The sequence below is a fragment of the Olea europaea genome, unplaced genomic scaffold, assembly GCF_002742605.1.
Source record: "Olea europaea var. sylvestris unplaced genomic scaffold, O_europaea_v1 scaffold1806, whole genome shotgun sequence".
Classification (NCBI taxonomy): Eukaryota; Viridiplantae; Streptophyta; class Magnoliopsida; order Lamiales; family Oleaceae; genus Olea; species Olea europaea.
Window position 1 is genome coordinate 22,259 of NW_019235808.1, and position 12,318 is coordinate 34,576.

The 12,318-nt window shown below is 34.0% G+C and overlaps 1 protein-coding gene across 4 annotated transcripts; it reads right to left on the reverse strand.

Annotated features, from left to right (window-relative positions):
• Positions 1 to 719: 719 nt before the first annotated feature.
• Positions 720 to 12,097, reverse strand: LOC111378359 (mannosyl-oligosaccharide glucosidase GCS1). Of its 4 annotated transcripts, none has more exons than XM_023001543.1 (23): positions 11,977 to 12,097; positions 11,708 to 11,772; positions 11,525 to 11,598; positions 10,857 to 11,108; positions 9,556 to 9,724; positions 9,090 to 9,176; positions 8,873 to 8,941; positions 8,640 to 8,736; positions 8,328 to 8,410; positions 6,964 to 7,071; positions 5,705 to 5,838; positions 5,414 to 5,521; positions 5,250 to 5,323; positions 4,372 to 4,497; positions 4,104 to 4,171; positions 3,072 to 3,221; positions 2,937 to 2,987; positions 2,646 to 2,702; positions 1,997 to 2,146; positions 1,818 to 1,909; positions 1,456 to 1,565; positions 1,318 to 1,381; positions 747 to 1,121 (listed from the first exon to the last, which is right to left on the reverse strand). In XM_023001543.1, exons 1-23 carry the CDS (start codon positions 12,005 to 12,007, stop codon positions 977 to 979), a joined length of 2,364 nt encoding a protein of 787 aa, XP_022857311.1. In that variant the 5' UTR covers positions 12,008 to 12,097; the 3' UTR covers positions 747 to 976. The 4 variants fall into 4 exon arrangements, with proteins under 4 accessions (XP_022857308.1, XP_022857311.1, XP_022857310.1 ...); XM_023001542.1 differs by having other exon boundaries at positions 11,708 to 11,796; XM_023001540.1 differs by having other exon boundaries at positions 720 to 1,121; positions 11,708 to 12,097.
• Positions 12,098 to 12,318: the final 221 nt, after the last annotated feature.

Sequence of the window (12,318 nt, forward strand, 5' to 3'; positions counted from 1 at the left end):
TGATTTCAATTCTAAGAAGCCTCACTCATATTTCTATGGATCACCTCTGTAGAAAGTTATTAGCTTTTCTTAACTCCAACCCGCAAAATTTTCTAGACCCGATAATATGCAAAAAAGAAATCAATTTTCATTATTGATTGAAGTTCTTATACTAAAGTGTTCTTATCCTAAAGACTTTAGTATATTCTTTGCAAAAATTTATTTGCCGAATTTGAATATGGATGATCGTTTTAGTGCATGTTTGGTATTAATTTTTTTTTACCCCAAAAAACGACCGTTATTTCACTATTTCAACCGTCATTTTTTATTTTCTCTCTAATAGTCAAAAATTCAGTTCTCATAATCATTACCGAATAAGCCCTTAATTTAGACTCTGAAATCTTGCTGATACCTGAGCTTCATAGTTTATAACTTAATGACATTTTCTTCAATTTTAACTTTCATAATATGACCATGTGGTATGGTTGGGTTTTAGATTGCTGTCATTTTATGTATGAACTCAACAAGCAAACGCGTGTAGTCCGGGCCAGATATTTTACTGTACATAATCATCAGATTATTTGTCATTCCCTTTCATCATCTTCAAGCATGTAACTTCCTGTTATAAACTTCAGAACAAATTTTTTTAATTTTCAAACTCAATTTCAACTACATATTTACACCATGAAATATTTCGCATATAAATTCAAAACTTTTCCTTACTTTTTAACTACACGTTCTATAAAAAATTACTATTAAAAACATCATTTTTTTTTTCTCAATAATGGCCACCAAAAGGGCTAATTACATTCCCATAAGCAAACGTTTTCCTGTAACTGCACGTCTAATATGGATCGACATAAATTACAATTCTATGTATCTATGCGATAACATTGATATTGAATCAAGTACACTACATGTCGAGTCAAATCTGGAAGTCATTTTCACTTGATTATACGTGACTGCAGAGAGGAACTTGCCTTTTGCTAGCAAGTACTTAACACTCGTTATATGCTTCTGCCATGATCAAAAGCACAAGCGATGTCCAACCAGTAAAGAGGCGTGCACCTTTTCCTTTTCCTTTCTTCTGATCATAATGTTCCCACAAATAGCCGGTCTGATTATAGTTTCTTACCACATTTCTGCAACAAAAGAAATGGTAGCTAAGAATACACCACACTAAAGAGTATGTTTTGATACGCACTGCACTATTGTACAACAACAACAAAAGATTAACGTCTTCCTTTCTTAATCCTGTCCATATTTTCTGATCCCACGCACCAAAGAAGTTAGAAAAATACAGAACTCAATTAAAGAAGACTTTCAGGTGGCAGTTACCTTATCAAATTGTCCCTCAAATCAGTGTAGACAGTCTTTGCTCTCTCTCTGTATGGTCCATCAACTGCAGAATAAAATATAAGCACAAATTTCAAAGAAATAATTATAGCAAGAAACAATATTCATTTTAATGCATACCTTTGGAATAGTGGTTAAGTGAAGAAAGAATCAAATAATTCATGTTCATCCAAATTGGCCCTCTCCAATACGGCGGATCATGCTCAGTGTTGCGTTTCATGTACAACGAGCTGTGATATAATAGAAATTTTGTAGGCACATTATCAGAAGTCCACTCAAACAGAAGGCTTCCGATCAAAAGGAGAACGGATTTTTTCTAAGCTTAAATGTTACTTTTTAGGGGGAAAAAGGGGTTAAAAGGCTTTTGTTAGAAAAAAAAGTAATTTCTAATATTATGTTTGGCAAACAAAGAAGCTTGAAAGTAACTTTTTGTTTATACGCTTAGTGTTCTCAGTCAAGGGCTTGAGCATATCTTTTGTTACCTTGTCTTGGCAAGAGATCTGAGTCCAAAGTTGGTCCATAAAGTACTTCCGTTTGAAATGAGATCAAGCTGTTTTTCTAATATCCATGAATCCTAGTGGATACAAAAAATAACCTTACAATACCAATCAATGAGAAAGTGAGAAGCAGAATGACAAAAAGAGAGGATTTGACAACTCACAGGTGGAATAAGCCTACCCATAAACGGGAAAAGGCTGACATAGCCAACATGAGGAACCAGTCTCAGCACAGGTTTCTCAGAAACTTCTCGTACAAGCTCACGAATAGGGTATTCACCAGCTCGCTCTATTAGTCGCCAGCTTAGATGAACCTACGAAGAAAAGGCTTGTTAATTCAAGAATGAGCTAACAAGAAACAAGTCTGGTACTACTCGTCTTTCTTTCTCCATCGATTTAACAAAAAAAAAAAAAGGGGGAAAGCAGATTTTCTTCCTGCAGTTTTCATCTGTCCTAACCTCCTCATGTTTCGGGACAAAATAATGCCTACCTTGTAGACATCGCATCAAGTCATCTTAATAGTCGTATTCTAAACCCCTCACGCACTAAAAAAGGTAAAGAAAGCTTTTTGTGAAGGAAATGGTATTTGCAAGCATTGCATATGACTCAGGTAACTACAGATTTTTCCAGATACATTACCAAAATTGTTGAACCAAAACAATCTGGATCTCTTCATCACTGAATCATTAATGGGTAAAAAGTGAGAAGGTTGAAGCCTATTAAAAATTTTGAGATGTAAGCACTGGAAAGAGGTTGTGATACGAACAACAGAGCCAATATGAGACTCATTACTTGAAAGACAGAAGCATATACCTGCTCGGTATGATTTCCATAATCAAAATAAGCTCCATGGGTAAAATCAAAGTGCATCTGTTAAGCAAAAAAGAGCACATCTGAGCTTATAAACTTTAAGCCAGCACACCATAATCTTAAATAGCTTGTCAAAATGATAGAATGATTAAAAAATACAATAAAGCAAAAATGGTTCAATACCAATTCTAGCAATACAATCTAGGTTCCAAGGAAAAAATAAAATTCAATTTGTAAGCAGAAATTAGCAGATAGTGAACTCGCAAAAAATTGAGAAGCAGATGGTAGAACTACCTTATTTAAATGGTCAAAATCTGAGAGCTGCTTTGCTGTCAAATCATACTCCTGCATTTTTTCAAATAAAACTTTAAAAACTGTAAGAAGTAAAATGATATCTTAGAAAATGTTTGTACTTTATTATGGCCATACCTTTCCAATTTCATTTTCCTTCTCAAGAAACTTTGAAATGGAATGCATGCAATCTGCAGCAAATTGCATCCAACATCTAAGATCCAAGTGGCGTTCATCTTCACTAGGATGTGATGCACGAGGATAATCGTCCAACCCAGAAGATAGTGTCTGGAGATGACAAAATACTATTATGGTGATTTTTACACACAAATTCACTTACAACAGACACTGCACAGTCAGTTGATACAGAGGACTAAAATATTTCAATATTGATCTTTAAATGAAGTCAATAATAACTATAATTTGAGGATCATATATAATAGGCACTAAAAATATGCCTCTTATAATGATGAATTATAATGTGATCTTATCTCAAAATATTTATCATATTTACTTCTTAAAAGAGCATTGCAATCATGCTTCAGTGTATGCTAATACTTCCTGAAAAATTTGTCGAGGTTTTCAAATAGAAAAATTTGTAGATGTTTTCAAATACTTTACATCAGATTTTTAGCTTAAAAGATGTTAACTCTAAAATTTTGGTTAAAGAGTTAAGATCTAATACGCTTGCTAGAGAAAGCAGAAAAGAGTTGAAGAACACAAAAAGGCATGTCTTGCTATCTTTTGAACACATTCAACATGAATGTGACATCAATGCTTTCATTATATGGTTTAGAGCCCCGTAGAAATTTATCTATTTTCAATTTATTAGACTTCCATAATTTTCTAGTGGAGAACTCTACCATCCATTTCCAATCATGAACAAAGTAAGAAATCCCATAAATGATACTAAAATTTATAATATCCACGAACAATAAAAATTACAACTCAGAAGACAACCCAAGGAAAGTCATCTGCAATCTTACCCCAAAATACCAAATTAAAAATAAAATAAAATAAAAATAAAAATTATTACTCTCTGAGGAAGGATCCAAAACTATGACAGGAAAAAGATAATTAGGCGTCTAACCAGGTAGAAAGACATGGTGAACCTTAAAAACAAGTTCCACTTAATCCTAATGAATATATAAATATGGTGTGGATAAGAACCTTTGGATTTAGTTCTTTAATGGTTGTATTGTCTCTTCCATGCCAAAAGTAGCTACTTGCTATTTTTCCTGAGAATAGAACATCAAATTTCAATACACGAGAAGCTAAATTTTTAAGTTGCTGATCTTAAAAAACAAGGTTTCCCTATCATGCCCGTTTACAGGAGAAAAGCGACTTGCTTGTCAGCATCCATACACAAACCATTAGGCTGGATGGTCAACCTTAGGCATTAAAAACTAGTAGAAAAGTTGGAACTTGTAACATCTACCTGACTGTGTAGTGTTAAACCAGTTAAACCATGCTTCAAGACGAATAAATGCACGATCCAAAAAGATTGAGATCTCATTTCTTTCTGTGGCAGCAAACTGGTTTTTCTTAATGCTGCACATCATATCTGCAAAAGTAAAATTTTAATTCTTAACTTTTTAGCCATTCAGAATATTGTCCTGAACAAATTAGGTTTATTTCATTTGATAAAGTGTCTTCTATTAATAAATGTGCACGTGCACAATGACGTCGAATTGAGAGAGTGAAACTCATGGCCAGTATGCTATAAGATGATTAATAGATGCAAATAACTTAAACATATCAGGCCAGTAGGGTTTGATTCTAATTCTTATAAAAAGGTTGGTCATGGTTATATAGGGGACACAGGTAGAGAACTTTCCATCTCTATCATGCCTATGTACATGTTACAGGCTGCACATATGAGATCTAGTGTAAATGATGTTCACCAACACATTTAATCATGATAAAAGAAAATGAGGTGCCTCATAGCCCAAGTATAACTGGGAGGAAATTCAACTCAAAATTTTATAATTTTCCAATTAATTGCCGTAAGCTATCAAAGATACAATCAACAAGAGTCATACTACAAACTAAATGGACAAAAATGTCTAAACAATTTTAATTCGCAAATCACTGACTTTAGGCCTTACCATGCTGCTTTCCTTCATTTTGGCAAAGGAGTAGATGAGTAGAGAATTTTTTGTTCAGATATTTCTAAGGTTGATATGATATTTCTTATATACAGGGGCACAGAATCCTCTAGAGAGCTAATGTCAACATGAGATTGATGCACCAAGCCATATTTTATTTTTAACGTTATAACAAAATGAGTATCAGCACTATGAGTGAAGAATAAACCTCTTAAAACCAAAAATAATGTTGGAGGATTTGCATTGCTAGGATACTGAAGAACGAATTCTGCTGGGACCTTACTGCAAATGAACAAAAATACTTTTACAATATGAAAGAGTGAAGATAAATTATTAGCTGAAAATACAACAGAAGCAGCTAAGGTCAGTCACCTTAATGCTTCAGCACCTAAAATTTGCTCACGTGGAATCCATCCTTCAATATTCATCAGATCTAACCAGTGCCCAATTATATCCAAAGAAATATGAACATCCCAACGCCTATTTACGTGAAGAGAATACAAAAGTTTATAGTATTATTATACTAAGAAAGATTAAGTCACGTTAATAGGATTCCAGGTAGTTTTACAGGGAAAGTTATTGACTTATTGCAAACAAAAAAAAAAGTGAAAGACGATTAAAGCCAAAACCTGGGGAAAGATGTACATGAATAAAGCAACCCACCAGATTAATAGTTGATGAAATCCTTCATCCCACAAAAATCCCCTAGGGAAAAATGGTCGGCTTGGAACAGCTGTGTATAGCTCAGCTGGCCAATATGAAATGAAATTATCACCAAGCTTAACCTGCATGAGATACTAGCCCATTGTGTTACTTTGCTAGCCATCCAAACAGAAAATATTATCATGCGAAAGATGAGCAATAATATGTAGAATCAAATGGTAAAAATTTTCAGTGACAAGTATAGATAACATTAACAAATTTTATCAAGTTTGTTCGAAATATCCGTAAATATTTAGGATTCAGAGATTGTTAAGGAAGATTGTTAAAATTTCTGGTCAACATGAAATTTAAGAGATGACAAGGATGATCATTGAGCATACGCTGAGAGATGCTCATTAAAAATAAGTGACCAATTTGAGAGTTCTCACACAGGTTGCATTGAGCTTTTAGTTAGAAACAGATCCTAACAGTCTCCTTGGGCAGAATGGAAACTGGAGTACCCTTCGACCTCCCTAGCATTTTGTAAAATCACTTCGGAGTCCAAAGCATGCATCACCACCAATTTTTTGGTGACTCAATTTAGTAAGAATTCTAAGCATACAGAAACAGAAATTCTAGCCAAACCCAGGGAAGGAAAAGTATTCAGCCAACATTATGCTGCACGCACAAAAATTCCACATAACAGTGAATCTCATTTTCTCATATAGATCGTGCTCTCATTTAAGCACACAAGTTTGACAAATTATGCCTGGAGTCAGAGCTATGCTGCTACTTTCGCAGGTCAAATTGACTATCCCAGGTGGAATTTATTAGTTTTCTGCATTTTAAATGTCATCAAGCCCTTGTTTGGCCCCAATTTTTTAAAACTCATTTTTTCGTACTCATTTCCAACCACGTATTTTATGGGACTCGTAAATTTTATCAATTTTATCACCCTTTCTTAAAATCTACTAAAAAATTGACTTATATCCAAACCAAACAGGAGCCAAACATCACTAATTAATATTATATTCAAATTCTTAAATGACAATTTTTTGAATGTTTTTAAAATATGAAAAGAAAATTTGTTATATTCCAAAAAACAGACAATCTAACATTTTAGCAGGTCAAACAGTCAAAATAGGGACAAAGGAATAGAAATTTTTTTAGCAAATTACACACTATATTTAGAATTAATTTTCTGTGATGAGGATACATTTAACCTAAACTGGATATTTTGATTGTGAGTTGCAAGACAAAACCGTAGACAGAAGACTTACATTAGAGGATGGTAGAGGTGAAATCTTTGATTGGCCATAAAAGTATCCAATTCCACCCAACAAATTCCCAAGAGCAGCCTTACTCACTACCTTGGCTTCCGGATTAAGCTGAAAAACCACATAAATTTTGAATTTATAACAAAAGTAAAGGAGAATTGGTAGTAAGACAGTGAAACGCAGGATAGAAGGCCATAAAAGCAATCATAAGAATAAGCAATCTCTGACAATGGTATTAAGCCTAACATAGATGCTCTAGACAAGACTTGCTTCCCAGTAAAGTAATTTCATAAGTGATGTCACATGTTAAAAGCCCAGGTCATATCACTTTATTCGTGACACTTTGGAGGATCAGGTCACATCTCTTCCCTACATTTCTTCTAATCTTCAAGTGGCAGATGTCTTCACCAAAGTAATGACTTGACAGCAGCATCAATTTCTTGTTAGCAAATTGTTGCTAGTTGACCTCCCAACATCAATTTGAGGGGGATGTTAACATCGATAATTAAGGAAATTATATTTATCATTAAAAATTATCTTTCTTTTGACAATAGCTAATTCTTAGGGATTGTGTATCCTATAATTTCCTTGTAAAGAGAAAGACCATATATATATGACAAAAGAGGGCAGAATATATGACAAGTTTTCCAAAATTAATCTCAGTTTCTATCGATTTCTCAGCCCCTTTGACATTGGTAAGGTTGATGAATATCAGTAATACCATCCAACTAATCTATCACCATTCAAGAAAGAAATTAACTTTTGAATCATAATAAAATTCAAATAAATCATGTAATATTCTAGAATGTGTAGATGTTAACCAGATCTCCTGTGACTCACTAATCACCTGTTATTATTGGTTTCTTCAGACACAAATATAGCACCTCATGGGGTTGGGAAATATAAATTAAAGGACTAGGTGGTAAGCAAATTATGTGATGTGAGAGCATCAATGCCGATGGCAAATACTATAAAATTTTCCCAAATCAATCGCCTGAATAAAAAATGACATAGAGTGAAAATCAAACACTATAGAAGGATCAACTCATACATTGATTCAGAAGTAGCTCCCACAAAGGGAAATGGGGTAATTTACGGAACGTGGTTTGTGCACTACTTTGTAACATCTATCAATAGGTATAACAAACAATAAATCACCTCTTGTTGCTTCATTGTAATAACTTTAGATCAAACGGTAAAACTAGTAATGGATCCTCGGAAGGACAGGGTTTCAAGCCCTAGATTTATACAAGACCACAATTTGGCTAAAATTTGTAACAGAATGATATGTCACTATTTCAAAGTACAAAAACATTTAAATTTAAAAATGAAGCAGCAGAGGAAAAGAAGCTTCCACTAACTCGTACCTCGTCAGAAATATTAAAGCACCTTGCAAATTTGTCATCAAATTGGTTTTTCTTTTCATTTAGGCGAGAAGTCATCGAGTTACCTGGAATTATTGACAAACTATTTTCATTAGGATTAAAAGTATTGAGGCCTAGGAACTTATAAATACTAGTTCTTAAATTGGAATTGGCGTTATTATCAGATTTTTAATACAAAGCAGCCTTTTAGTCTGGAGTTTCTAATTTGCCTGAAAGTGATACAACAAGAATCAAATCCAATTAGTCTGGAGTTTCTAATTTGCATCAAATTGTACAAAACAGATGAAAACGTACCTGTGAGGCTTCTAAAACGCTCCTCCATTCTTGAATTATGACCACTCGATCCAGATACAAAAACAACATCAGCTCTGAAGGGAATTCTAGCAGAGATCTGGACAATAAACAACGAACTACTGAGCAAGATAAAAAAAATAATAAAACCCTAAATTTTTGTGTTAAATTTTTAGTTAAATGATGCATCACATGTACTAACAAAAAAAATAATTGAATAGTTCTTGATGACAAACCTGAAAAACTAGAATATTTGGAGAGTGGTCCGATGTATCTGAAAGCTGCAAACGATTAAATTTCCTAGCCTAAACAAAAAGAGGAAGAAAATAATGAATGAATAAAGATCACGATTCAATGTTTGTAAAGCCTGAAAGCCAAAGCAACCAAGCTAAAACTTGATAAAACAGTGGCAGGTAGAAATAGGATAGACAAGGCAATGTTTATGATGTTCACCTGGGTTCCAAGATTTGCTATGACAAGATCAGATAGATTGTGAATGTGGAGTGTCTTGAAACCAGAATAATGAATCTCACAATCATCCTGCAAGAAATTCATTAAATGTTGGCATTGTCGGGTGCAGACACGTATAAAGGTTTTTAGACTGAAAAATTCATAACTTCATGACCTGACAGAGATGGTTACAAACAAATTTAATTTCTGTTTTAACAAGTAATACAACATTAAGAAACAACATACCCAAAGAAGTTGGTTCACGCAAATTTAATAGCACGAACCATAGACAAGATTTTCAAAATCTCTCCACAAATGACCTTAAAAGAATTTGAGAAACAAAGTGCTAATCACATACACTATTCAATATCTCAAAAGGCAGGTTCATAGTACATCCACACACAAAAGAAAAAAGTAACAATACACATGTAAGGGTGGTTCAAAAGAAATGGTTCATGAATAGAGATACCTTTGATCCTAAATGCAACTGCCAGTTACCAACATCATCCCGTGAACCAAATGCCAAGATGGAGTCATCACGAATGTTCATGACATCTCCACCCAAATCAATAGCAGCTCCACCTTCATCAGCCACATAAAAGAAAAGGTGCACAAGTTCTGACATTTCTTCACTATGTCTGAATCAGTCAACACATCATAACATCAAATCAGAGAGCTGTGCCATGGAGTATTTACAGGAAATCGAAGCATTTCTCTATACTATAAGTAATTTTTTATTGAATGGAAGTATTGCATGATGATAATACAATGTACCAAAAAAAATATTAGAATAATTTATTCAATTCTAATTTAATTGAAGAGCCAAAGGAAAACATGAATATAAAACCCGCTGATGAACCTTATTTGTTAAAATGAATACGCCGATGCATTACATGAGCTACAGCAAGAACTGGAATCAGTTTCCTATATGCAGGAATTATTACCATATTCACAAACTTCATTTATTAAAATAATTCCTTGGGCATCAGAATGTAAAAACCACAAAGCATCCATATCTTTCCTTTTCTAGTTTTTCTTTTTCTAAGTGGAGTTCTCTATTTGATGAGTCCTTTGGGACCTCAACACACCTCCAAATCCTAAATGTTAACAACATCAAAGTACCTCAAATCAATTGATTTCACATGTAGTATAATAGAGAAACCAGAATCTAGACAACACAACCATAGAAGAGAGATTTCATTATATATCATATATGAATAAAGAACATTCTAGTTATTTGATCAAGTTTTCGTTAATTATTTGGTGAAACACTTGAATGCTAAAGACATAAATAAGCATTTTCCCAAAATTTAATGAAATAATTTTCCTAATACTCCATGAAGGCATCTTTCTAAAACAAGGCATATTCAAAAGTACAACACTAATTGTCCCAAACAATTTAATATATATTTTTAGCATAAAGATCCTCAGAATACAATTTTTTACAAGATGTAATTCTTATGATAGATTGTCCAAAAAGCAAGAATTGTCCAGAAACAGCTGAAAATTTATATTTCTTAAAAAACCTCACTGGGCAATGTTATTTGCCAATTTCAGCCTAGAAAGGAAAATAATAGAAAAAATGATAATGCATCATCTGCCTATCTCTTCACAATCCTCTTTCGTCATAAGTCTACCATGGACTAACAACCTATTAAGAAATCAAAGAGCATCATTTTTGAAAACTCTTTATCTGGAGCTACAACTTTGTAAACAGAGTACAAGTATTAGAGTCAGAAGGCAAGCACGAAACATGGTCAGGAGACTTACTTGTCACTCTGTGCTTCAATTCGAACCGCCCAATCTCCTCCATAGCCACTGTCCTTCTCCTTATATTTTAAAAAGCTAGTCGTAAGTGTGAATTCTTGGTCAACCAATACTTGATGACCATAATCCCGTCCATTATGATGCGTCCAGCCATATGTCTTAAGCTCATCTGAATTCTGGCAGACATGTCTCATGGAATATCTTCCATCATTTACACCAAGCCACATTAAACCAGTGAGCAGAGACAGTGGAGTCCTGCCAATTATTGCTTGTTATTATCCAACATGCTATAAAGATATATCAATATACAATCAGGCAGCCAAAAGAAAAATCTCATCACTTTAAAACTGGTTATGGTTGCCCTTATAGGTTTTCCTTACTTGGCTCAGTTAAGGCCTACATTCATTAATTAGTAAATCCAGAATGTGCCAATGATCATTTTTCGTCACTAACTATAATAAACTTCAGGCAAGCCTTAAAATATTCAAAAACTGCTGATTTCAGTATCAAAGATATCATAAAATTTAAAGGTAATTTCTGAAGTTTTTAAGAGATCAGAAAATAATTGCAACCGCAAATGCTGATTCATTACAACCAAAAGCTACAAATTAGAAGAGTAACAGTGGCTACTATTAAATAAAAATGCAGCAATCTGAAAAGAAAATATTTACCGTGCACGAACTCCAAAGTAAACATGAGGCCTGTACGTTCCCCAGTATAAGCTCTCCTTGTGCTCCCCTTGAAACTGCAACAAAAATTTCATCAATTCAAACAAATCAATATCGATAAATACACCTCCAATTTTTATACGTTATTCACGTAGAATCAAGGAAACAAAAAAAGACTATCTTTACCATAGTAAGTTCCATAAGTTTTGGAGCAGGAAAAGGAGTCACGACTCGGGGTATCACAGGCTCTTCTGCGGGGTTTATGAGGTAATTAACTAAAAACAAAGCGATTAAGAAGCAAACGAGTCCAAAAATGAATAAATATTTGAGGTTCACATTTAAAATCCGAATGAAATTCCGGTCCCTGCCACCGGATTTTAGAATTCTGGTATTTGGTTTTACGTTACGGATTGATGGATCATCATTTTTGTCGCTGGAAGAGGATGGATGCTTACTCCGGGTGCCTCTCCGGGAAGCTCCGGCCATTTTCCGATCCGATAATCCGACTCGGGTTATTTCAGTCAAGGAGGACTGGGAGTCAGTCACAGCAGTTCTCTACTTACTCCTTCAATTTTCGTCATTTTGAACAAAAATTTAAGGTTTTGGTCCATAACAAGTACTCAAAGCCTTCTTGGGTTTCTCAGCCCGTTAAGATTAGTGGGGCTCTCTTTTGGATCAAGCTTTTTGTCTTTCAGAATAGTAACAACAAGCCCATACAAATTCTGCTTAAGCCCAAATAATCTGGAATTGAGTCGTGTTTGGCTAAGTTGAAACTAAGTCAAATTTACTTGTAAGTG

Bases quoted from the DNA above. Each gene is read 5' to 3' on its own strand.
- LOC111378359 (XM_023001540.1), bottom strand. From the start codon at position 12,007: ATGGCCGGAGCTTCCCGGAGAGGCACCCGGAGTAAGCATCCATCCTCT. The intron at 4,498-5,249 runs GTTTATTCTTCA...TTACTTTTGCAG, and splicing joins ATTATTTTTGGTTTTAAGAG to ATATGATGTGCAGCATTAAG. The intron at 4,172-4,371 runs GTAGATGTTACA...TTCTATTCTCAG, and splicing joins GTTTAACACTACACAGTCAG to GAAAAATAGCAAGTAGCTAC.